The sequence below is a fragment of the Amphibalanus amphitrite genome, unplaced genomic scaffold, assembly GCF_019059575.1.
Source record: "Amphibalanus amphitrite isolate SeventyFive unplaced genomic scaffold, NRLGWU_Aamphi_draft 001991F_arrow, whole genome shotgun sequence".
In the NCBI taxonomy this organism is placed as follows: domain Eukaryota; kingdom Metazoa; phylum Arthropoda; class Thecostraca; order Balanomorpha; family Balanidae; genus Amphibalanus; species Amphibalanus amphitrite.
In genome coordinates this window covers 1-23181 of record NW_024883484.1, presented here as the reverse complement: position 1 = coordinate 23181, position 23181 = coordinate 1, and the positions used below count along the sequence as shown (strand labels likewise).

The window sequence follows — 23181 nt, the reverse complement described above, 5'->3', positions numbered from 1 at the left end:
GGTCACCGCTGGAGATAAGGGACGGGGAGATAATGGCCGACACGCAGAGCCGCCGGCAACAGAGTTAGCCGCGGGATGATGTGGAGGGAAGGACGACTGATGACGCTGATTTGGCCGAGTGATGTGGCGCCAGTCGTGTGGTTGAAGCCTGAAGGTTTCTGTCATCGCTTTTGTACTGGGACCTTCTTTGATGCAAGACTGCCACGGAGATGAATGTCCCGAATCTTGGGATTGTTTTGCTAGCATTTCGGCGTATTGCCTCAGGCAAGGGCAAAGGTCATTACTTGGAGTAAGAAATCCGTCTCGCCCAGAGCCATTTCCAGTGAGTAACCTCGGGTGATCTCTGAATGGCTGACATCTCACATTAATAAGCTCTGACGTCAAAACGGGTTAGGGAGTTCTGTGGGAGTAATTGAAGCTCCACATCGGATGACCAAAAACTGGATGAAAGCAGTGCACTCCCGGTATAGATATGACTCTGGCCTGGTTATCCATCACAGCCCGATGACACCAGCGACCTTTCCTATATCTGAGAGCTGCTGCCTGGACAGGTTATTGCTTCTGCTCTAATACCGGCACCCGAACTCAATCCTTTACCGTGTATACCCGGCGTTCAAAAATAGCCCCGGCTGCGTCACTGAAACGAGTGGCTGCACGATATTGCCGCGCCGTCAGTAAACTTGGGCCAGTGACGTCATCAAACCGACCGGCTCGATTAGTTTGGTGATAGATGGTGAATCCTTCAATGGGATGGTGTGCAGTTATAGTGACGGATGTCTGCTGTTTTGGTTTGTTGTGCCTTCGTCACACGCCATTGTTAGATTACAAATTTCACTCGGAGTCATTTCGTGACGTGTTGTGTTGCTATCGTGATCAACAAACGGCGTATTGCGCAGCTATTTTTAAGGTCGCTGGCTGAGCGCACGATCCGTTTTGTTCGGCGGCCAGTTGCGAAATAATGTCCTAGCTTCACAATCTATGGGTGAACCCATTTATGAGAGAAATCTGACCTTTGCCAGCAACGACCCAACTCGTGTGGTGAGGATGTATGCCTCCCCGCTTGGTCACATGAAGTTTCCTCTCCAAGTGGGCCACTAGCGTCAGAACTTTGGGTGGCCGCCGCCCGTCCGTGACAAAGTTGACGCCAATCTTAATTCCGAGAATGGAATCATGCGAAACTTTGCTTTTAAGCTTATCTGTTCACTGTTGCGGCTCAAATTTAGCTGCATGGCTTGGGGCATTATATGTAGTCAATAAGGTTGGCATGGAGCATGAAGTCAATAACGTTTCGTAGCTTGGCTGATCAGATCCTGTGGCTCTTCAAAGTTTATTAATCCAGATTGGTCGCCTTTAGACAAATTGTCTTCTAATCTGGCTCGACATAGCACAAGGTCGTTATTAGGCGCATTTATGCACCAAAGATTGCTGTTAAAAAAAGAACATAGAGCGCTGCAGGAATTAGCAATGACGTAGCTCTCATTCGCTGTAGCTTTGGCACTAACAGAAGGCACTGTCTGCCCTCTTTTGCTGCTGACCTTACTCACAGTTTGACCGGCGCTTTCAGTCTCCCCGGCGCGGCGAGGTGCTGCTGTCGCGGCGTGAAATCACATCTAAGACGTTATCCTGTTATGAGCTGTGAGATCATGTCATGTGATTTTCAGAACTAACCTGTTCATATGTAAGGCCGCTTAACTCGATCTGGGAATTAAATGACCGGCTGCTGAGGTGAGTCAGGTTAAATCGCCGCTCTGATCCCGGTTTGAGCACGAGGGCAATGGCTGAAGGATTATCTCGTGGTCTGGAGAGGAGGAAATGTGTCCGTTCTCCGTGAAAGCCACGCCCAGTGTCGGTACAGTAACCGTGTCGGCATGTGTGACCCTCAACGCTTACCTGAAGTTGCTACGGCCTTTCCTGGTTTACCTGATACGTTTGTTGTAGCACGCTGCTTAGCTGGGCAGTGTGCAATGTGCACGTCTCTTACTAGGAAGGTGCACGGTGTACAGCTTGGCCGTGTTTTGCGCGTCACTATAGTTACTTCGTCTCTTTCCTTAGTGAGAATTGGAATCTATTCTGCAGCTGTTATTGTTATTTTTTAATATGGATAAGTTATGCGTTAGCAGACTGGGAAGCTATTGCTGTGGAAGGTGTGTAAGCGATTAGCGCCTAGCAACAACTTGGCGAAGTTTCCTTCTACTCCTTCTAAACATATTCCAATGCATGTTCGCCGTAGGCATTTTCCGTCTCCTTTCTCCTGCAACATTAAGCTCTTTAAACATTTGCTATTCCCAAGCTCACAGGCATTCACAGTCACTTAAAAACAAGAAAATAGATCACGCAGGCTGTGCATTATAAACGTGACCAATCAGCACGACTGAGAATGTAGCATTGTTTACAGCTCCCGCTGCCCTAATCCCGCTTCTCATCTCACGAAAACAGTCGTAACTCCTCAGCCTCAGAGTTGTTACCCTGACCTATTTACCCACCTCCCCACCCACAAAGGCTGCCACTGACTGAGCAGAGTACTCCAACGCACACACTCACTCTGCTTTCTCTCTCCTCTCCCTCCCTCCCGGTCATTCTAGCTCACCCCTCTCTACCCCAGCTCCCAGCTCACAACTCAGCCGCTCGGCCGGCCCGCCGCGGCGCCACACCATTGAGTCGCCCCCTCACCGTCCGACTTTACGACCCCAGCCGCGCCTACCCGGACCCTTTCATCGCCACTTGGTCGAGATGCAGCCGCGATGCCGCTGCCTCACTGCCTCGTCTGGCGTTGTCCCTCTTGTCTCGCCTCTCCTTCATTTTCTCCTCGCCGTTGTCGGCATTTCTGCTTTGCTGCTGCTTCGCAGTTGCTTCACTCCCTTACTTCTGTCTCTTTCTGTCTCTCCGCTGCCTTATTTCTGCCTCGCCGCTCCGTCGGTACTCTCCTTGGCTCGATACGATCGAGTCGTGACTGTGGCCAGCTGCCCGGCAGATGTATGACCTCCGCGTGCCTCCCTGGGGTGCCTCAGTACGCTGCACATTGCCGTCCCGCCCCACCACGCCCCGCTCAGCTGACCCCGTTTGTGCGTATGTGCGTGCCGAGAGGGTGGGGAGAGGAGGAGGCGGAGGGGAGAAAGAGCACCGAGAGAGGAGCGCCGGCCCAGATAATGATCGGCTGAGCATCTCGAGGAGATCGTTCGCGCATCTTGAGATCGTTTGCGCTCCCAGTGGCGAAGGAGGATTGGATGTGGTGAAAGGATGGAGTTGCGGTGTTTGGAGTAATTGGGGGTATCTGTTGTCAGAGTGTGGGACAAGGATGATCATCTGACCTCTACGGAAGTCGATGTATTTCCCGCAGCTCATTAGTAGCAGTTGTATCACGTATGTCTCGCAACTATTTATTCTACATGCTGTCTTCAACGTTGGCTGAAGTTAATTGGACCGGAAATTATCAGCATAGCTGGCTGCGTGTAGTGATGTGTTTTCCTCGTTTTGGTGGTATCTTGAGCAAAATGTTTTTCCTGAGACCTTCCATTGTTTATCTCAGCTCTCCACATTTTCTCTGCCCCGTCTTGAAGGAGATATTCAGCAGCAATCAATACCCCACCTTCCCTCCCTCCACCCTACTCCCATAGGTCTCCCAGCTCTTGCGAGGGATTTAGACTCATCCCAGTTGATCCATTCATCCGGGAGGCTGACGCACCGGATTCACAGGTCGGCCTCGATCAGTAGCTAATAGATTCGAGCCATGGCGTCGGCTCAGTCGGCTACCCCCGTGATCTCGATCGACATTTAGATAGCCGCTCCGGGACCCGCTCCAAGTCGCCATGAGAGGGATAGGGTTGACCCAGGTCATCTGGCTGGGGTGTGAGCCGTACGGTATGTCTCAGGAGACGTCAGTGATGCCGGCCGCGCGTGAGCCGACTGCCGAGCGAGTTTGTTGCGCTTTGGCGCTGGTGGTAAATTCTTAGCGACGTGTTTCATGCACTGCATGTGGTATGTGCGACTCAGTAGAGAAGGCCGTAGTGTAGTAGCTGAAACGTCCATGGTACTGTGTAGTGTGTACGACTGTCAACGAACTCACCCATCAGCGTTGCAGCAGCTTATGTGACATCTATAATGTTGCCATCCTTAGGTTATTTTTGTACTGATATCCACAATTAATTTCTTTAACAATTTCCCAACCTTTTAAGCTCTTTTTCACTGACATCGAATATTCATTTCTCTGAGTACCTCTGGAGACATTTCTTTGGACTTTTGGCAAAAATGTCACCAATTTAGAGCTCTTTCCCCGCGGGCTATATCTTTGTGCTGTTTCTCCGATTGTCGTTTTGCGACTGTTGTTTCTCCGGTCGTTTCTGCGACTGTTGTTCCCCGGTTGACAGCGGTGGTCGCCACAGTTTTTCCGGGTTCGCTGAGCGCTGTTCGGCCGCTGTCGGCTCGTGCTCTGTGATTTACCGGGCCGAAAATGTGCCGGCTGCTGCTTTAACTGAAAGGACCAGCGCTGGCGGTCGCTTTTTGCCCTGTCTGTCTGAACTCAGCAACGTCAGCCGCAGCCAGCCACCGAGCTGGCTCGCCGCCGGAAGCGTTGGAGGATAGTCTAGGTCTGAGGCCAGTCTGGGTCTGACTCGTATATAGTCGCTTCCAGCCCTGGCAATCACAACTCAGTAGGCCAGCCTTATCCCAGACAGGCCGACGAAAAACGGCATAGAGGGTCAGGCCGTAAAACCAAATGGGGCAGACGCATGGCGCCTGGAACGTCATGATAGAACGGGTCTTCCGCTGCAGACTCTGCCATTTATCGTTTTTATAAACTCAGATATGGGCCATTGTTCTCGCCCACACAAGGCAACAGAAATGTATATCATTGGAATGGTTGGACGCGTAGTGGTATGGAATACTGTTTTTGCTCTAAAGTATGTGCTGGTCGAGTGTTTTCCCACTCAGAGTGCTCCCGAGATAATGTTGTCTCTGCCTGGAGGCGTTCAGAGGGGCGCTAAGCTGATGGGCCTGCCCGTGTGCATCATTAGCAGACACAGCAGAAATGGCGAACCGAAAGGCATCATGTTTCGCCCTGGATACGAGGCAGGGGCGTCACTGCGCTTATGAAGTGGTTCGTGATAAATGATGTGACTCTGAGCGGAGAGCTCCCCGTCCCAAACTCGAGAAATTGTGCCTTGCTGATCGTGTACGATCGTTAGGGAACATTAGCGTAATGGGCGTAGTGTTTCAAAATTGCGAGAACGCGGGGGCTGGGCCGGGCAGGACATGACAAATCGCTAAAACTATTGATGCTAGCAGACCTGATTGTTCCAATTTCAATTATGTCGCTATTACCGCGGTACCGTTTTTTGTTTCGTCTAACTGCGTTCCAGTTTAAATCGTCTTTAGTCTCGGATGTCCATAAAAGAATCACGTTAGCAACAGGATGTCGTAATTGACGGGGTAATGGCTGAAACGGGTCCACTGGCTTCGGGTGGGTGCCGTTTTATACGCGTTATTAGGTGACGGAATAATGCGAACAGCTGGATCAGTGATCGTGCGGTGGTCCGTATGTCTAACTGTCGGTCTCGGTAGCCGGTTTCTCGCGAGCTCACCGCAGAGACCAGTGAGTGTGTGGCTGTCTGTGTTGGCTCATGCTTGGCTCTTTTGTTCCCTCTCTTCACACTCTTCACTCCTCACTCCCCACTCTTCACTACCCACTCCCCACTCCCCACTCTCGGCCACGTCTCACCGAGTCAGCCTCGGAAAGCGTCCCTACGAGCCGGGCACCTCACATGCTCTACCCAATGCACTGCGCGCAGCGCTGCATTACAAACCCACTGCACCATCCTGCCTCCCTTCCCAACCGGACCCATCCGGCGCAGGAAGCCGCTTAGTTAGCCGTGGGAACCAGCGCTAAAAGCCACTCAGGATCCCCGTGTTGTGGTCCACGTTCGTTCGCTGTGGCTATTGTGGCCGCTTTTTACGCTGTGGGCTAATGATTTGGGAGTTCCAGGGCGCTAAATCAGGGGAAATTGATTGCCCTCGTGGCCTGGTTAAGTCAAGCCGTGTCCTAGGCCGTGATTGTGTGCAACACGAAGGGTTTTCTTCAAAGACGAAGGCGATTGGAAAAGCTCGCATTGTGAGAAGAAGAAGCTCAATTTATACAGAAGCATTGCTTTTTCACAAAGATGTTCTGTCGTACTCGAATTGTTTGCTTCAGTTTTCCGAATGGCATTGGGAGTGGACACGTTTTGCTCTCCGAAAATTAGTTCTGTACTATTTCAAAAGGTTAACTCTTTCAAAAACTTGCCGTACACAATCACTGCAGATGACATTCCGGAATATGCAATGGGACGCATTTGCAAAATAAGTCAGACGGTACCGGCTCATCTGATTCCTTCCCAGTCGAATATTTCGCCAGTTTTCCAGAATTACCTCTCATTTACTCGGTTGTTTGGCATCCCGGAATGTTGTGTGCAATCAAATCAGCCTCTGCAACTCGGCACTTCTTTCCTCCGTGCTTTATCAGCCCATTCCTGCTGGTTCCCGCCCTACCCCTTGTTCGTGTTGAGGAACTCTGTGCAGAGTGGCTCAGATAATTGCGCCGACAATAAATAAGCTCTTGTGAAATACGCAGGCTGGCGCAGCATTCTGACCGGTGCACTGGGCGGTAATTCTGCTGAGCAGGACCGGGGATTAGGTGGCCGGCAGCGGGCCTGTTTTTAACCACCGCGGCTCCTCACCTATCCCCTCCTCTCCTGCCGTTCGTTGCCGTCCGCCGCCCGTTCGTTGCCGTCCCGCCGCCTGTTTTTCTTCACTCGGCTGCCTCCGCTGAGAAAGCCGCCGGCAGGAGAAAAAGTCACACGAGTGGCCGCGGAGATGGCCTCCAGATAGGTGCGGCGCGCAATTAGAGCGGGCGGCCGCTGCGTGCAGACGAGCCGGGCTGAGCACACGCGACGCGCACGCGACGCGCACGGGACGCCACGGGGACGACGGCACGCGAGCTGTGCAGCGCACGAGTAAACAAACGAGTGGCGACGGAAGCGGTGACATCCGGCCCACTACCGTGTCGGCCACTTTGGTCGCACGCATGTTGTACCGGACGGCACTTGCAGACGGCGGGTGGACAGATCGACCACTACCGTCAGCTGCTTTCAGAAACACCTTGGTGTTATGGAAAACAATGCAGATAGTATTCGAACTGCAATATTGATGCTGTAGAATTTAGTCAATTTGATGACGCAACTGCTTCGGCTTACAAAGTGGAGTAGCTGTCGTCTACTTTCATTTTCATCCGCGGAATAGACGTGTGGTGAAGGTGCTTGCCTTGGGACACTTGTGCTGGACAAAGGTTTAACGCCGTCACGAACTGTATCACGTTACCGTCACGGGCCGTGCTCCGTCACCGTCACGGGCCCTGCCCTTCTACCGTCACGGGCGGCTCTCCGTCACGGTCATGGGTGTTACCCAGGCAGCGTCACGCGACCGTTTTGTAGCCGTCCCTGAGATGACCCGGTGAGTAGTCGCATCACGGCAGGATATGGTACGACCTGGCCTGGGCAGGTCATGATCCGGGGGTCACGACCCGGCAGAGAATAACTCAGAGAAGGGATGCTGGCTGCCGATTCCACTCCCGCTGTTAATGAATCCTTCCGGGTATAATTTCGTAGTAGCAGGATCCAGGTGTGCTGAAAGCCTGCAAAGACAAAGTGACGGGATCCCACCATAATGAAAAGGCATCTGTATCTCGAATGGAGCAATGCACTTTCGTAGTGCTAGGCTCGAACTATGTAGAAGCAATTCTTGAGCGGCAAAACTTGTTCTGGCTCTGGATCCAATCTTGCTTGTCGCTGGGCTCTGGACCCCATCATACAGTGACGGACCCCACGGATCTAATCCGCATGGAGATAGGCCTCCACCGATCCAATCCTCAGCGACAGAGGATCATGACTGGACGTTTGCAGCGGCACGCGTCCCAGCTGCCACTTATTACGGCCATCGCTATGATGAAGCGTCTCCCTGAAAGATAGCACGTGGCGTGCGGGGAAGTTGAACAGATACCAGCTGGTGGCCGATCGGGCTGTTGACTGATCGCTAGACTGCAGACTGCAGAACAGAGGGGAGAGAGAGGAAGGGAGAGGGAGCTGCAATGTACGGTCACCAGCTGTGAGCAGAGCGGGGAGCCGGTAGGAGCGCAGGGCGGCCCGCAGCACCAGCAGCTGGCCTGCGGAGCGACACGACTGTGATGGCACCTGCAGACACCGGAACGTATGCAGGATGATCCCGCTAATTGGCTGTGTGGCTGGTGTCGGGACAGAGGGATGATGAGGACAGGATGCAGCAGTGCGCTCGTGGTGAGGGAATTGTGGTGGCGAGCGGTTTGTAATCCTGTCGTCTGTTTCCAAAATCTGGTTATGGGGACGGGGTGAGGTGCTCTTCAGACTTTCATGGTAGACGACTTTCTATACCTAGGTATAGTTATTTCTGAGTCTGACTTGTTAGAATAATGAAACACTTTTTTGAATTTATCTTTCAAACAGTCCACCTTGCCGAGACCAGTAAGCCAAGACGGCGCAGAATGTATACGAAACAAAACAGGAAAAGATATGCAAATCACACGATGTCCTGTTCTCTGAAGCTAGTTCCCCAAACTCATTAAACCAGCGTATAGTCGGTCAAATATGTATCTTTCCCGGCCGGCCCTCCCCACACTGGGCAGGTCGGTAACTTGGCTGAATCCGCCGGCCGCTGCGAGTACTACGGAGGGGAGGGGACAGGTTGTGCGGTTGCCGCGTCGGCCAATGAGCGCGGACCTGGCGAGCGGGCTGGGGCCACGGCGTGTTGACCTAATATGGTCAAAGGTTCATGCCCTGCGGGTATGGTCTGCGGCCAGCTGGCCCACTGATTGAGCCACAGCACCGGGTCGCGGAAAGGTTTCGATAGGTATCTGAATTGGAGAGTGGAGACCGTTAGCTTGAACTTGAGTGTAGTCGCTCTAGGTTTGAGATGCCGTATCACTGCACCGTTTTTGAAAAGGGGAGAATTATTCAGTTGAGTGATGAGGGTAGAACGGTTGCAGAAATCTTTAGGAGGGTTGGTTTAGGAGGTTGTTTTAGGAGGGGGCGGTTTTACGCCCCCCCCCCGTCTAACTCGACTCCTGAGCGTCGTAGAGACAAGCGGTAGGCGGCGTTCGAAAGAGCGATAAAAAACGTTTTTACTTCTGATACTTTTTCTTAAATAGCTTTTGATCCAGACAAGATAAAGGATCGATTCGAACGTCATCGTTCTTAGCTTGTCAAAGCGCATCGAAAGCTATATCATGTGATCTCGAAAGGTCAAGTTGAAAATTTGACCTAAGGTCAAGGTCATGACCTGACTGAAATAGGTCATGTTGCATATCATTCGATCCGCATTGATCAGACAAACATGATAAACGTCGAACGGAGTCTCTATTTCTATTCACTCAAAAGTTATTGCAGAAAACCCCCGCTGGTGACCTCAGGTGACCTCGGATGACCTAGCGACACCTTCCAAAGGTCACCGGTGACATCTTTCGGTAGAATGACCACCAGGGACCTGCAACACCATGATCCTGAATATATTGTGTGGATCGGGTGGCATTCAGATGAAGTTGAAATTTATCCCATTGACTTATAATGGGGAGGTTGTGAGATTGACCTGACCTCAGGTCATAGATAAAAAAATCCGAGACATACATTTTGTGGATATTGTCACCCTTACTAACTCCTGAAAGTTTCATATCGATCGGTCAACAGTTGTAGCTTTGGTGCAAGTTCAAACTTTTTGTGACGTTAGGTCACTCAAACCGACCTGTTGACCTGACCTTAAGTCATATAAGGTCAAAATTCGCACACAGTATGCGCAATAGATGGAAAAACAGGTATGCAAAATTTGGTGGCGCTGCACGCCGCCGTTTTTCGGCTATCTGCGAAAAACCTGGGGGGGGGGGGGCGCAAATCGCCCCCCCCCCCCGGCCCGGCGCAGGTCAAGATTTTCAGTAGATATGGCTTAACGCTTTCCCGTTAATGCCAAAAAAAAAATGAAAAAAGTTTTTGCTTTATCAAAAAATAACCGCTCATAATTCGATTAAATATTTCTCTTGCGCTAATCATCATATCACCAAGCATTCAATCGTATCAAGAGCAACCATCTTAATTTTTAGGTCAGCGACCCCTGTTGAAACACCAGATAATCCTTTGATAGCTCATAGCACTCAGTCTACAATTTACACGGCGCATGAAAGCACAGCCATCATTAGACCATCGCGCTGCCCTCACATTCGTTAGATTCCTAACGCATCCGCTTGCTCGCCTCTCCCGGCCAGACCCGCCGGAGCACCCGGCGGCGAGGCCGTCCAGTGCTGGTCTGCGGTCACTCTCCAGCCGGCCGCTGTGTAGCTCCGCCCCCCGCGCGTGACGTCACAGGGCCGCCAGAGCCGCCAGGGCAGCTGGGGTGTGGGCTCAGCCAACTATCGAATCCAGGGCCTCGTTTCATAAAGCGAGTCCGTAACTTACGCCGGTTTTTGGTTTTGTATTGCAAGTGCATGTGAAGTGACAAATACATTTCCACTTCTCCCTTCTGTTCTTGCTTACAAGACAAATAAATTCAACGATTCAAACTATCGTCATCGCTTTACATGCACTTACAATTCAAGACCAAAAACCGACGTAAGTTACGGACTCGCTTTATGAAACGAGGCCCTGACCGTAGCGCCACTTGGCGGCCGGGAAAGATACATATTTGACCGACTATACATAGGCGGAAGAAAATGAAACATAAGTAGTTTCTATGCAACTGCGTAGATTCTTAACACCATCTTGAGGACTTAGCACCTTTTCTTGCAATTATAATGCGGAAGTTCTCGAGTGTTGATATTACCGCCCGGGTGACGACACATGCAGATTTGCATTAATGTGATCTGGAAGACGTGACATTTCGTTTCCTTTTAGCTTCTAAGGTGAGATGCATTCTGTACCGTTATTGAGAAATTACTCAACCTACTTATAAGTGAAGGTCACAGTTTCGTTCATCTGTGCTCGTAACTATATACGGACAAACTAGCGAACTTACATCCCACGGCTGGCGGTAAGCCCTGTGACTACATCACCGTCCTCGTCCTTACACCTGCGAGTGCGCCCTCGTCCGCCGCAGTTTAATTTACCGCTTGGCTGCCGGCATCGTCAATAAGAAGCCACACGGCGCCGTCCAGTCATCGCTGAGAGCGGACCGATTCCCATCCAGCTACCTTGCACGAAGTGACCGCGCCGAGACTGCGCCGATCGAAATGACTGCACCGTTCGAAATGACTGCACCGAATCTGTGATTGGCTCTCGGCTTGGCTCGACGGCCGCGCGCTGGTGTGTAACGCAACATGATTGTCCGCCGGCTTCCGCGCCGATCCGCGTGTGCACCCATTAGCTCTGGGAGCGCCGGGTGGGTCGTACGCACGGGCGATCGGCCCGCCTCCTCCCTCTGATCGGCCGCCGTCCGTCGGCTTATCTCAAGGGGCCATCGGGTTTATCCGGGCCGGGAGTCGATATGAGCTCGGCCGGAGTGTTTTTGTCGGCTGTAGTCTCCGGCGGCTCTTCCAGCGCGCCGTGGGTGGCGGATCTCTCTCTCTCTCTCTCTCTCTCTCTCTCTCTCTCTCTCTCTCTCTCTCTCTCTCTCTCTCTCTCTCTCTCTCTCTCTCTCTCTCTCTCTCTCTCTCTCTCTCTCTCTCCCTACCTGCCGTCCGCCGCTCCGCCCGGTGCAACACACCTTTGCGGCACACCGACTCCCTCCCCGCCCCATCCCCCTCCCCCTGTGACGTCATATGTTGTACAAAACACACCCCCATCAGCGTGTCTGACGCCCCCCGCGGCGGCTCAGCTGCCGGTCCCGGTGTAAGCTGATTTTCCCACCCAGCAGCCCAGCCGGCACTGCTGAGCGGACCCCGGTGCTGTTTTCGCCCCGGTATTGTACGATGATGAAACGGGGTATAAATGCATTGTGGCATAATCACGAAAGGGGAACTGTTTGGGGCGTGATTTGGATAAATGTGACAATGAATGCGTGCGGAATTAGATTATAATTGGCCCTATTGAAAGGCGTGCATCATAACCACGATCTGGATATTTCCTTCAAACGTTGGGCATTTTTGCTTTTTTACGATTTTTGCATACCTGCACAAGCTTTTCGTCGCCAACACCCAGACAAGCATAAACATTCGTTTTATAATTGTTTATCTACTCTGACGCCTGCACGGAATGTAGTATTGCATTTTGTTTTAATCCTTCTGCAACGAGCTTCTTCCAAAAGAACAGACACACCGACTAGAGCCAGCTGATTGACAGTGAGGAAAGATTACCTGCAGATGTTGTGGAGAGAGGAGAGTGAGAACGCCAGGGAGAGGGGGAGGGTTTCGGTTGCGCCGCAGTGCATCGTCACATTGGGAAAGGTCAGCATCTGAGTGGGCGATGTTGCAAAACTGTCCGCCCAGGGTGCTGGGGTGTAGCTGAAGTGTGAGACCTGCGTGGTATGGGCTGGGGGAGCAGAATTGCGTTGAGTGGCTTTGCGTTGACTTTAGACTGCCGGGAGAGTTTGTAATGAGTTGCTTCAAATAATAGGATATTGGTTTGCAAATTATGCAGCAATGGAGCGCGAAATACAGTGTAATAGAGATGCGTTTTGATAAGATACAACGGCTGTTGATGACAGCATTAATTTTAGCTTCATTTGCAAAAAAAAACACACACACAAATTACCTGGAAGATCTGACTTGGGATGGGGAGCTGGGGGCGGTAGTCGATACGGCTCTTTCTATACATGGAATGACGCCTTGCTGGAATAGAGTGGGATTCTCCCCTCCCTCATCTCTCCGTGATTGGATCTTCATAGAAGCGAGGGCGCCAATCATTGGCGTCACAAGATCAGAGGTGGCTGAGGGGATGGTGGTCAGAGATGAGATAACGCGCCGCAGTGGCGGATCCAGGGGGGGGGGGGCAAAATGGGCATTTGCCCCCCCCCCCAAACGGCATAATTTTAACATTACGCCTATGGACGATGCATGGAAAGAATCGATAAATTTTATGGTTTGCCCCCCCCCCCAAACTCTGAGCTGGATCCGCCTCTGACGCGCCGGACGACACAGCGGCGCCGGAGCGTATGCGATGCTGATGACCTGGTGTAATAGCCTGGGGCGGTCCGCGGTCAGCGCTGGAGGAGCCTATCAGTTGCAGTGTGACGGGCGGTGTGACAGGAGCTTGGTGGTGGGGCAGCGAAAAATATCAGTGTTTGTGAGAGAGCCACTCGTGAAAAGTGGATCTATAGTGGTTGATGTAGGATTTTCGATCTAATCCTGTTCCACGAATTATTTGTTTGCATGATATCAGGAATATGAAAGCATCCGACTTCTCTCCGCTGAAGGTTGACCTTTCAATTGGAGAGCAAACTGTCGCCGTTTCGCCCAAGTTGGGGACAAATCATCCCTACCCGAGTACCCAGAAGTGCGGCGAATCAATGCAGTGGACGGCTCCGCCGTATTGAACGGAGCCGTCGAGTCGAGGCGGGACGGGTGTCTCCACCCTGCACTCACAACTGAGCCCGTCTGACCTACTGCGGAGCTAAAGAAGCCAAATGAAGTGAAGCCTTGGGCGGAGGTCACGAACCTCAACCTCCTCACTGCAGGTCAAACGCCCCGGGCGATCGAGTTCAACACCGAGCTAACCTCAGGCTCTGCTACTGTCCACTGTGCCAAAAAAGAAGCTAATCACCCTGACTTCTGTCTTGGCGGAGGGGTCTTCCAGGATGTCAGAACCGACCCTGAGGCGCGGTTCATTGGCTGGAGTGGACTCAGTGGAACTCTGTGACAGTCTGAGGTGAAGCCGTAGAACAGCGGCCACCGCCAGGTCGGTCAGAGAGGCCGCTGCGCTGGGCGGTGCCAGGCGCTGGTGCTCTGTGGGAGCTGGTGCTGCAGTGGTGCTGTGACGTGGGTGCAAAAGTGGTGGTGGTACTGCGGTAGTGCTGGTGCACACTAGTGGTGACTGCGCTAATGGTGCTCTAACGTTAGTATCGGTAATAAGCTGACGCCGATGGTGATCGCTCTCGCACTGGTGCCGAGACTATGACCGGCACCAGTGGTGATTGGTGCGGCGCAGCACCAGTGATGACTGTCCGACTCTGTGCGTGACCAGACCTGACCGACGGCTCTGCGCCCGTCACTGCCAGGCACGCTCATGAACCCGCTCCTGCTGCTGGCTTTCCAACTAGGTAGGCTGGCAATCGTCGCCAACGCCTTGCAGTCATTGGTCCATATTTAAATTTCCATTTTAATTTCCAGTGTTCCATACACTTAGCTACTGCCGACACCGTCTTGGTCGTGTCGGTGTTGAGTCAATTGGGGGTACTTTGGTCGCAGTAATGGGTCAGAAATGGAGATGAATTATGACACCTATGTCCGCCGTTGAGTGCGCCTTCAGTGAGCAGGTCACAGGGTGGGTCGTTGATTTAGACCGGCCCAGCTATTGACAATCTAAATCAAGCACGGGCTATGACCTCCATCCGTGTGGTCCAATGAGTCAATCGATTTGTAATTTGCATCGATCTGGCTCGTTGGGCGGTGGTGCCAAGCTATGGTTCTTTTAATCAGAGGGACGCTGCGAGGGCTTAGGGATTCTTGGTAAACGTGCGGGTAAATTGCCGGGCCAAGGTAGCATTCGGCATGCGACTGAAGGTTTGCGGAAAGCGGTTTACTCGTCGGTTTCAATGCAACATCTTGCCTTAGCAGACCGCTTACCTACAGAAAAAGTATGAATATTTGTGAAAGATGTAGCCTGTCTGAATAACTACGCTGATATATCGGTGAACTTCCGTACGAGGTCTGTAGATAAATGTTTAATTCGTCTCTGTTAAAGGAAATAGTTCACATTTTAACATGGGTTTTGAACTGGAATAGCAGTTCCGTAGCTTGGGCTGAGACGAGCATAAATCAGGAGCTTTTACAGCCCAACGATCACCCTAGGCAAAGATATTCTATTTCTCGTCCCGAAAAATGTGTCTTGTGTTGAGGATGTGTGCCTTGCATATATTCGCATCCAGTATGAAACGAGCATGGGTCCCGAAAATTCTTCAGAAACTAGAGAAATTATCTACGAGAACTCTAGAGAAATTCGCTCCAGTGAGGCGCTCCAGTAACAAAAGCACGAGCAGATCGCCCAAATGCCGGTGGCCGCGATAATTTCTCTAGTTCTGAAGAATTTTCGGGACCCATGCTCTTTTCATACTGGATCGTGGTGCCTTACAGAAACTGAAAAGTTCTTCCTATATCAAAAATATAGAAAATAATCTTTTGCTGTAAAAAGGTTTTATTTTCTTTGCTGATCATTTTGAACATAAAAAATCACAAATCCATTGCAAAAAAAATAATTTCGTGAAAGTGAACTATTTCCTTTAATTGGAAAACATAATTAAGGCCTTGGCGTGCCAAATATGTCACGCAATATCTACGTTCGACGTTTTCAACCGTCGCGATGTCGTGTTTTGCGATATTGATATAGACTGGGAACCTTTTTTGTACCAAAAAATGACAATGCGTGGTGTACATTATTATGTAAACATGACCTTCTGCCTCAAACTTGCTTGCCGCATTATATCCGTTCTCTTCGCAGCAATCAATGTGCTCACCGATCGCTTCTCAGCTTTTATCCATTTTTATTAGCCCTGATTTGTATGGTGCTGATCGTTATAAATGCCCTTTGTGTTGTCGTCTGATTTAATTTCATATCCCACGCCACCGACGTTTCAGCGCGGGGCAAAATATGCGCATAACTCTGCGGGAAGTTGTGATAACTTACAAATTGTTGTTCTGGCCGGGCAGTCCGATTTAACGACGATAATGTGGGGTGTTTCGGACATTTCGGACCTCCGTGCCCGACATTCCCAGATTTGAACCCAATCGTTGCTCCTGACTATAAATGATGGCTCTGACCTTTGGGCTGCAACCTAAAGGTGGCCGAGCTTTTAAATATCCAACGCATGACTCGCCAGCGAGCATTAAATACAGATTGATTGGGGTCATGCTGCGTGACCTCTCACGTCCTCGTCTTGACCTTGATTGACCCTTGTAGCTTTTTGTGAATCCTTGTTGACTACCGTTTGCACTATGAAGCCTGTCTGACCCTATGTGGCCTAATATGACCCTATGTAACCTCATATGACCTTACGTGACCCAGAGTGACCCCATGTGACCCGTAGTTACAGTGTCACTGGCGCCGGACAGCCCCCGGCTGGACTGGTCCTATATGACCCATGTGGTCCTATGTGACCCAATATGACCCATGCGACCTCATCTGACCCGTGTCTCCTCCGTTTGCAGTGTCACTGGCGCAGGACAGCCCCCGACTGGAGCTTCTGCCGTCTGCACCGGAGAACCGCCGAGACATTGGCGCCTCGGGCTACTTCCAGTGCAAGGTGATCGGTCAGCAGGAGGGGCTCATCAGCGACCTCGTGTGGACCGACCCCAGCGGAAACGAGGTGCCGGACGAGAGGAGCAGTCGGTAGGTGGACGCTGTCAGACGTGTGAACACCGCGGAAGGGGGCAAAGATGGGTGAAGGTCCGCTGCCACGGGGCGTGAGGGTGAATTTTGGATGGATGCGTTCGGCTTGACGAAGTGTCTTTCAAAATTGATGACACCTTTTGGTCTGAATCTTTTTCGAATGAACAGTAGTTGACGGATGAAAATGATCGGCATATTTGCTCTGTATCTTTATATAACATTCAATGAATTACTCTGAAATGATTTCTTAGTGCCTATTTTCAATATTTACATGATCAAAGTATTATTAGCTAACAAACCTGTTTTTTCATTTTACCATTACCACCAGCTCCAGCTGCCACCGGTTAGCGGTATAGCGGTTGTAAATCGAGTCGCACACCACATTTCCGTCAATCCGAACGCGTTCGATTCTTCTCGCTCTGTCAGTCAGTTCTTTCATGCCACTTCTGACTTCTATCTATCTAATAATTCTATCTATCGAACATCTGGTGCTCAGACTCCGTCAGTCGTCTCGCTATGCGTCATTCGGTCGCACTTTCCGTCTCTGTGTGTGACGTCACGCTGTGTTTGTGACGTCACACGTCTCTAACACCGATCTCCCCCTCTTCCAGCCTACGGTCTCCCAGGTATGCTGCCTGTTTGCACGCTTCCCCCCCCCCCCATACCCGGCGGGTGTAGTGGTTCCTTAGGACCGTGGTAGTGTGGGTTGGGTCGATAGCTGCAATTCAGGAGGTGAGCTGTAACTCAGTACCTACTGATGGATGACAGGCTATTTTTGGGCTCATCGAAACCAAAAATACTACCCAAAAATACTGAAATAAAAAATATGAAAAATCACCCAAAAATAAGTTCTTCAGAAAATAAATACAGCGATAGCAGGTTAGGGACCATTTACTTCCAAATGTTAACCCTCGCCCGTATAGGGGGGGGGTCGAACGGACCCCCCATGGTTTTTCGCGAATAACTCACGTAAAAAGCGGCCGATCGCTACGAAACTTTCAGTACCCTCGCGTTAATCAATTTTACACCTCCCCTGAAAATTTCATGACCCTGACCCAAATGACCTTTGACTTGTGACCTACTTTTCGAGACCATGTTTGGCCGGAATCGCGATTCGGCGTATGTCGGCTCGCATTAGCAGCGCGTTTGCAGTCTTTTCGTGGTTTCAAGCGTTCAAACATGTGATATGATGTTGCCCCCATGCATAAGGGTGGGTGTCAAGGTCACCTGAAGGTCAGGTCAGGTCATTGACCTTTGATGACCTCGGTTCACTTTTTCGAGTTTTACATGTTTTTAGGCCAGTTTTTGGAGCTGAATTCGAATTTAGCAACCATATCAACATTTACGAAGTAGTTTTGGTGCCTTCGTAACATGTTACGAAGCTGTCAGAGGCGGTTGACACCTACTAGGAATACCCGGCAGGACCCCTACTGGTTGACCTGACCTGACCTGACCCGACCTGGACTAGATGCATGAAGACATCATCTGTGATCAAAACTAACATGATATTCGTGATCAGCACCCCGAAAAACCTCATAGCAGCCACACTTTACGACGTTCTAACAGGTCCCGATTTTCCCGACTTTCAGGTCATTGACCTGACCTGCAAGGTCAACCAATGACCTAGGACCTTAAAATTGGGTATCATCGGCTTCCTCTCGTCACGGGCAACACGCTCGTTTTTTTCCGCGAAGCTCTAGCTCGATCAGGGGCGAAACGCCAAGGGGGGGGTCCAACGGCCCCCCCCCCTTATACGTTCGCGGCTGGAAAAACACCAATACGGGCGAGGGTTAAGGTATCTTGCAGTTGCTTCGGTAGAAAATGAGCCGTAAAAATGTACCTATCCAAAGTTGGGAAAGGTCTTACAGTTCAAGCTCGCTTCTGCACTACTTACTCAGTTGTAGAAATGGTAAATGAGCCCCACAAGTTCTCTGAACTGAAATCATCGTTTCGTTTCCACACGAGATACTCACTTGTGTAGTTAGCGAGTAAAATGCTTGTTTGCTCTGTTACGTCAATGGCACTCTAAATAGTTGCAGCTCCGAGCTAACTCTTAGTTTAAAGTTCAAGGTCATTGCCACCTCGTTGTCAAGGGCGTTACCGGACTTAACGGCCCATCTTTCACGGAATGTTGCCAGTTAAATAGTAGAAAGCGAGCGGTGATATAAAGGTGTCGTCAAGGTTGAGCTGAACCCGACTAAGGTCAAGGGTTGTTTTTTATTGCCTTAGCTGTGTAAGCCCCGACCGTAAAACCTTCACTAGCTGTTGCATTACTCAGTGTTTTAATGCGTATGATCTTGAATGTTTGTCTTGCATTGCATGCCGCCTGATCCGAATGTCACGTTCCTCGTTTGAAAACAGATCAAATAAAGCTCACTAAGGTGAATGACGCATTTGTGATCCATGTCCCGTTTTTGTCTGGGTCTTGGCTGTTTGGCACGGTGTCCTTTCGTCTCGAGTGTTCACACATTTTCAGCTTGCCCCCCCCCCTCCCCCAGTCAATGCCTGCAAGCCAAATTATTGGGTGTCATGGCAATATAGGATGAAAATAACCATGTTTTTGCATTGGTGGCTGGTCGGGTTGATAAATATTACAGTCGGGTGGCTGGTCGGGTTGATAAATATTACAGGGTAATTGTTTAGTGGTAGCTTAATTGTAGTGATTGGTGTCGAATTGTTCCTCTAGATGTGTACGTACGTGTCCTTATTTTATCATTCCCATACGTGTTGTGTTTCTCAGTAAATTATAAACCTTGTCAGCCGCAATTTTAATTGCATGTTACTGTTATCAATAATTGTTCAATGTTCATAATGATATCAATGTGATGTCAATTACTTGAGTGTGAATGAGTAAGAATATGTGTCATTGTGACGATTAGCGAACGCTCAGTCCAAGGTTAGAGTCTCGCGAGTCGCTTCTCACCTTTCGGCTCTTTATTTCTTAAAATGTTCAGCCTACAAAATTCCAAAACGCTCCCATTCCGAAGGGATGCAGTGTTATTGGGACTGCCTGAAAAGTCGGCTGGCCGTGCCGTGGTAAATGTCGAGACGGCCACCCCTGACAGCTATTACCGTGCCCGTGCCACGTGTAATCGGGGAGCGATTTACAATCCGGTGGTCCCCTGGCTCCGCGTGGCCCCTCGTGGTCTGGCGTGCACGTGACACCACGTGCTGGCGCCATGTGCTATGGCATCAGAGACTGCCGGTCGAATGGCGTCACGTTCGCACGTGCACCATATTGGTAATGAGTGTCACATTGTCACGAACGCAATGGGCTCTTTCAGTTACAGTGTTCTAGCTGTTGTGCGGAAGAAAGCTATAAAAATTGTCATTCTACGGAGTGGAATATGTATTAATCAAGGATTTGGAGTAGGTATTCCTCGACGCATTCGATATAAATTTATTTTTATCAGTTTTGATCAAAGCTGTCTCGCCCAGTTCGAATTTTTCTAGATGAGGAAACGTGCCGAGCATTAAATTACTTGTTTACCGTTTAGTCGACCTAATCCCTGTAAGAAGAAAAAATGATCCAAACGCACCTTTCACTCTAAGTATCGGTAGCGAGGTGTGGGGTCACCTGCCTTTGTTACTGCCACCATTAACCGGTGCCGCCAGCGGCTCGCGCAGGTCATCCGTCACCGTCGATCGTTGGCCGATCACGGTGTGACCCCGACCTTAGCCGGCGCTCATTTGGACGGTGTTACCGCCCGCCGCTAATGCTATATCAATACACCCTGTGGCCGACGAACAGTGGCGCTTTACAAAGCGGCGCGCCGGCAAATAAGATCAGTATTCCGGGCGGACGGTTTGTTTGATATGCAGAGGACGGTTGTTCGCAACCACCCGGCGGAATATGAATGCAGGCATGATGCATAATGCAGTCTTAGTTCTTACACTATCTGCGGGTGAAGATTTGGCGCGGAAGTGTGGCTGGGGATGATTGTTTTAGTGCCTGGCGCGGCCATGTTTTAGCATGCTTCTTTGTGGTCGGAAAGATAATGGTATGTAGATCGCGGTACGCATCACTGTTTAACCTACTCGTCTTTAACCGTATCCATCTAGTCAAACGTGGAACATCATCAGAATTCAGACCCCTCCTTCCCAATTGAAGCGCTAAGCAATTCAATTCCCATGCTTGCCCGACCTGACCTGGCTCGACCTGACCTGACCTGACCTGACCTGTACCTCAGGGTGTACTCGTCGTCCAAGGACCCGAGCAAGGAGCTCGATTTGTACGTGACGAACGTCACCGAACACGATTCGGGCGAGTACACGTGCAGGGCGCGCTACGGAAACCAGGAGATCACCAACAAGTTCAACCTGCTCGTCTACAGTAAGTACCCCGGTTCCTGACATGTTCCGCTCTGGACTTTTAGTTGTGGAACTATGTCTAGTTAGTGGGTTATGCAGTTTTCTCACGTGATTATTTCCGGTTCAGATGAAAAAGCAATCTGAAGGAAATGACATAGGCCAGGTAGGAGTTTTGAGGGTCTCGCGCTTCTGAAGTTTCTTATGTACGGTTCGGTTTCGTATTCTGCGGTTCTCGCACATCCGAAGTTATTTATGTGAGGTTTCGTATTCTGCAAGGGCTACTAGCACTCACGAGTGTAGCAAGCCTACCGCTTCATTACCATATTCGATTGTTTAATTTTGCCGCCACTCCCGCCCAGAACGTTGCCAAACCGTTCTGCAGTCTATGCAGGCCGGTGCTCTGAGCCCATCACTCGCTGCACGCAATCTGCCCTCGGGGCGCGGCTCCATGCGCTGTTGACTGTAAAAAATCCGCCGCTTTTGGCCGCAATGCTCGCCGGTTATGAGCGTTGATTACACTATATGTGCCATCACCGCGCCGGTTAACATTCTGGCTTCGTTGATAACCTCGCTGGAGGCCCTGTATAGCGGGCTGAGCGAGAGGTCGGACGCCTGAACCGGAGCTGGGGTGGGGTGCACCCGCCCAGCAACCACTGCCGTGCGAGGGGGCGGTACGGACGCCGACGGTGCTGGGTACTGACGCCATTGTTGCGCTGGTGTGAGTCGTTGCGGCAATATGGCTCGTAACATTCTCTGAGGCATGTCATTGGTGTTGTTTGACCAGGCACCGAGGGTTTGATGTTTCATGGGTGGTGAATGGTGATGCTGATTTTTTGTTGTGTTTGGAATGTCGTCGGGTACTGGATCATATGTTTCTGTTCGTGATTTCTACCTACCTCTACTTAACGCTAGGACATCGTGAGGTCAGTGGAGTGATCCTGAGCCATGATGCGATTTTTAGCCTACTTAGGTTACCCACAGCTCACTACATGAGGTCGCTAAGCTGGTGTCACTCAAAGCCAGAGCTGTTCTTTTCTGGGGCCTTACTCAGTCTGTGTCCTGTCTAGACGAGAAGACACTCCATAATTGTCGGAAGCTGGTCGGATCTGGACTCTGGTTTTGCCTAAGTGGCTGCGGAACTGACAGACATATATGTCATGTGTCCGGCTGGCCGCAGCCCGTTTGGGAAACCATTCTCAGAACGAGAAGTTTCCAGAATAGGATTGCTGCCGACCGCGGTCGGCTGACGGGTCCGATTTGTTTGAGCTGACATAAAACGATGTAGCCCGGCTTTGTTGCGGGTGTGTAACTGGGCCGTCAAACTTTAAATCCAGCGCTGCTGATTGGCGAGCTTCACATTTATTCCGGAACTGCTTTGGTTTGCAGCAGAAGCATGACCGGTTGCGTTGTGGTCTTCCAGGAACATGACGTGGTAGTAAGCGACAGGGAAGATGGTTTTCCTGTGAATGTAGCTACTTAGATCAAACACTATGAGACATGCAAGTTAATTAATGAACTCATTTAGTAAGTTATGTCCGACATACTTTGTGAAGTGTTATGCAACATTCATGAAGTTAACGTAACTGAATCTTGCAAAGCTTTCTCTGCAAGTGCAACCTACCGGACGTATTTTCGTCCTGGAGTTGGCGGCATGTTACCTACTCGTAAGTTAAATCTGCAACATCGTGTGAAAAGATATATTCCTTTCCAATGCGTAGCTTTGCTACCAAGACGTCTCTTCACCGCATTCACACTGAAATAGCAAACCACCCTCAGTGTTAGCCCGGACCGGATGCGGAGAGTCCGTGCGGCTCCTTGCACCCCTCTCTCGAAGAGGCGGTGTCGGGACGGCGGTAGACGTCCCCGGGAAGCGCGTCCCGCTCGTCTGATACGACTCCTCCTTTGGCGATCAGTGACTGGTCGGCCATTGTCACCAGTGATGGATTGGTGCCGCCAATATTGGTGCGTGTCACCAGGCGTCACCGCAGGGTGCGGGGGAGAGCAGGGGGCGCCGGAGGGTGTCCAGTGCTTCGGAGCTCAGAAAGGGAGAGAAGCATCTAGTGGGCGGAGTCTTGGGTTCGAATTAGAGTTGCAAGTTTTCCAATGGCTGCTACCGGCACCGCCCCGCCCCACAAAAATTTTTTCTGGGATACCGGCATGTTACCACGCCCCCCCAAAAAAAAACCGCCAATTACCGGCATACCAAAAAAATGCATTCTTGATTCTGGCTCCCACCTACATGAGATGCCACATTTTGGCAATTTCAGTAACCGCCCCAGCCCCACCCAGCCCAGGCAGCCAACCCTGTATTACCAAAACTACCAGCACCTGATGTTGGCGAGTTGGCCCCACA

At 50.8% G+C, this 23181-nt stretch overlaps 1 protein-coding gene across 1 annotated transcript in view; it reads left to right on the top strand.

Moving 5' to 3' along the window:
• LOC122376037 (fasciclin-2-like) overlaps nucleotides 1-20850 on the top strand; it is a gene marked incomplete at its 3' end in the record, with an annotated part of 58262 nt that extends 37412 nt beyond the window's left edge. Inside the window, exons 2-3 of the mRNA XM_043355702.1 lie at nucleotides 16337-16517; nucleotides 20708-20850. Of these exons, the coding sequence (XP_043211637.1) occupies nucleotides 16337-16517; nucleotides 20708-20850 (324 nt within the window). The remainder of the gene's footprint in view (nucleotides 1-16336; nucleotides 16518-20707) is intronic.
• Between the last annotated feature and the right edge of the window lie 2331 nt (nucleotides 20851-23181).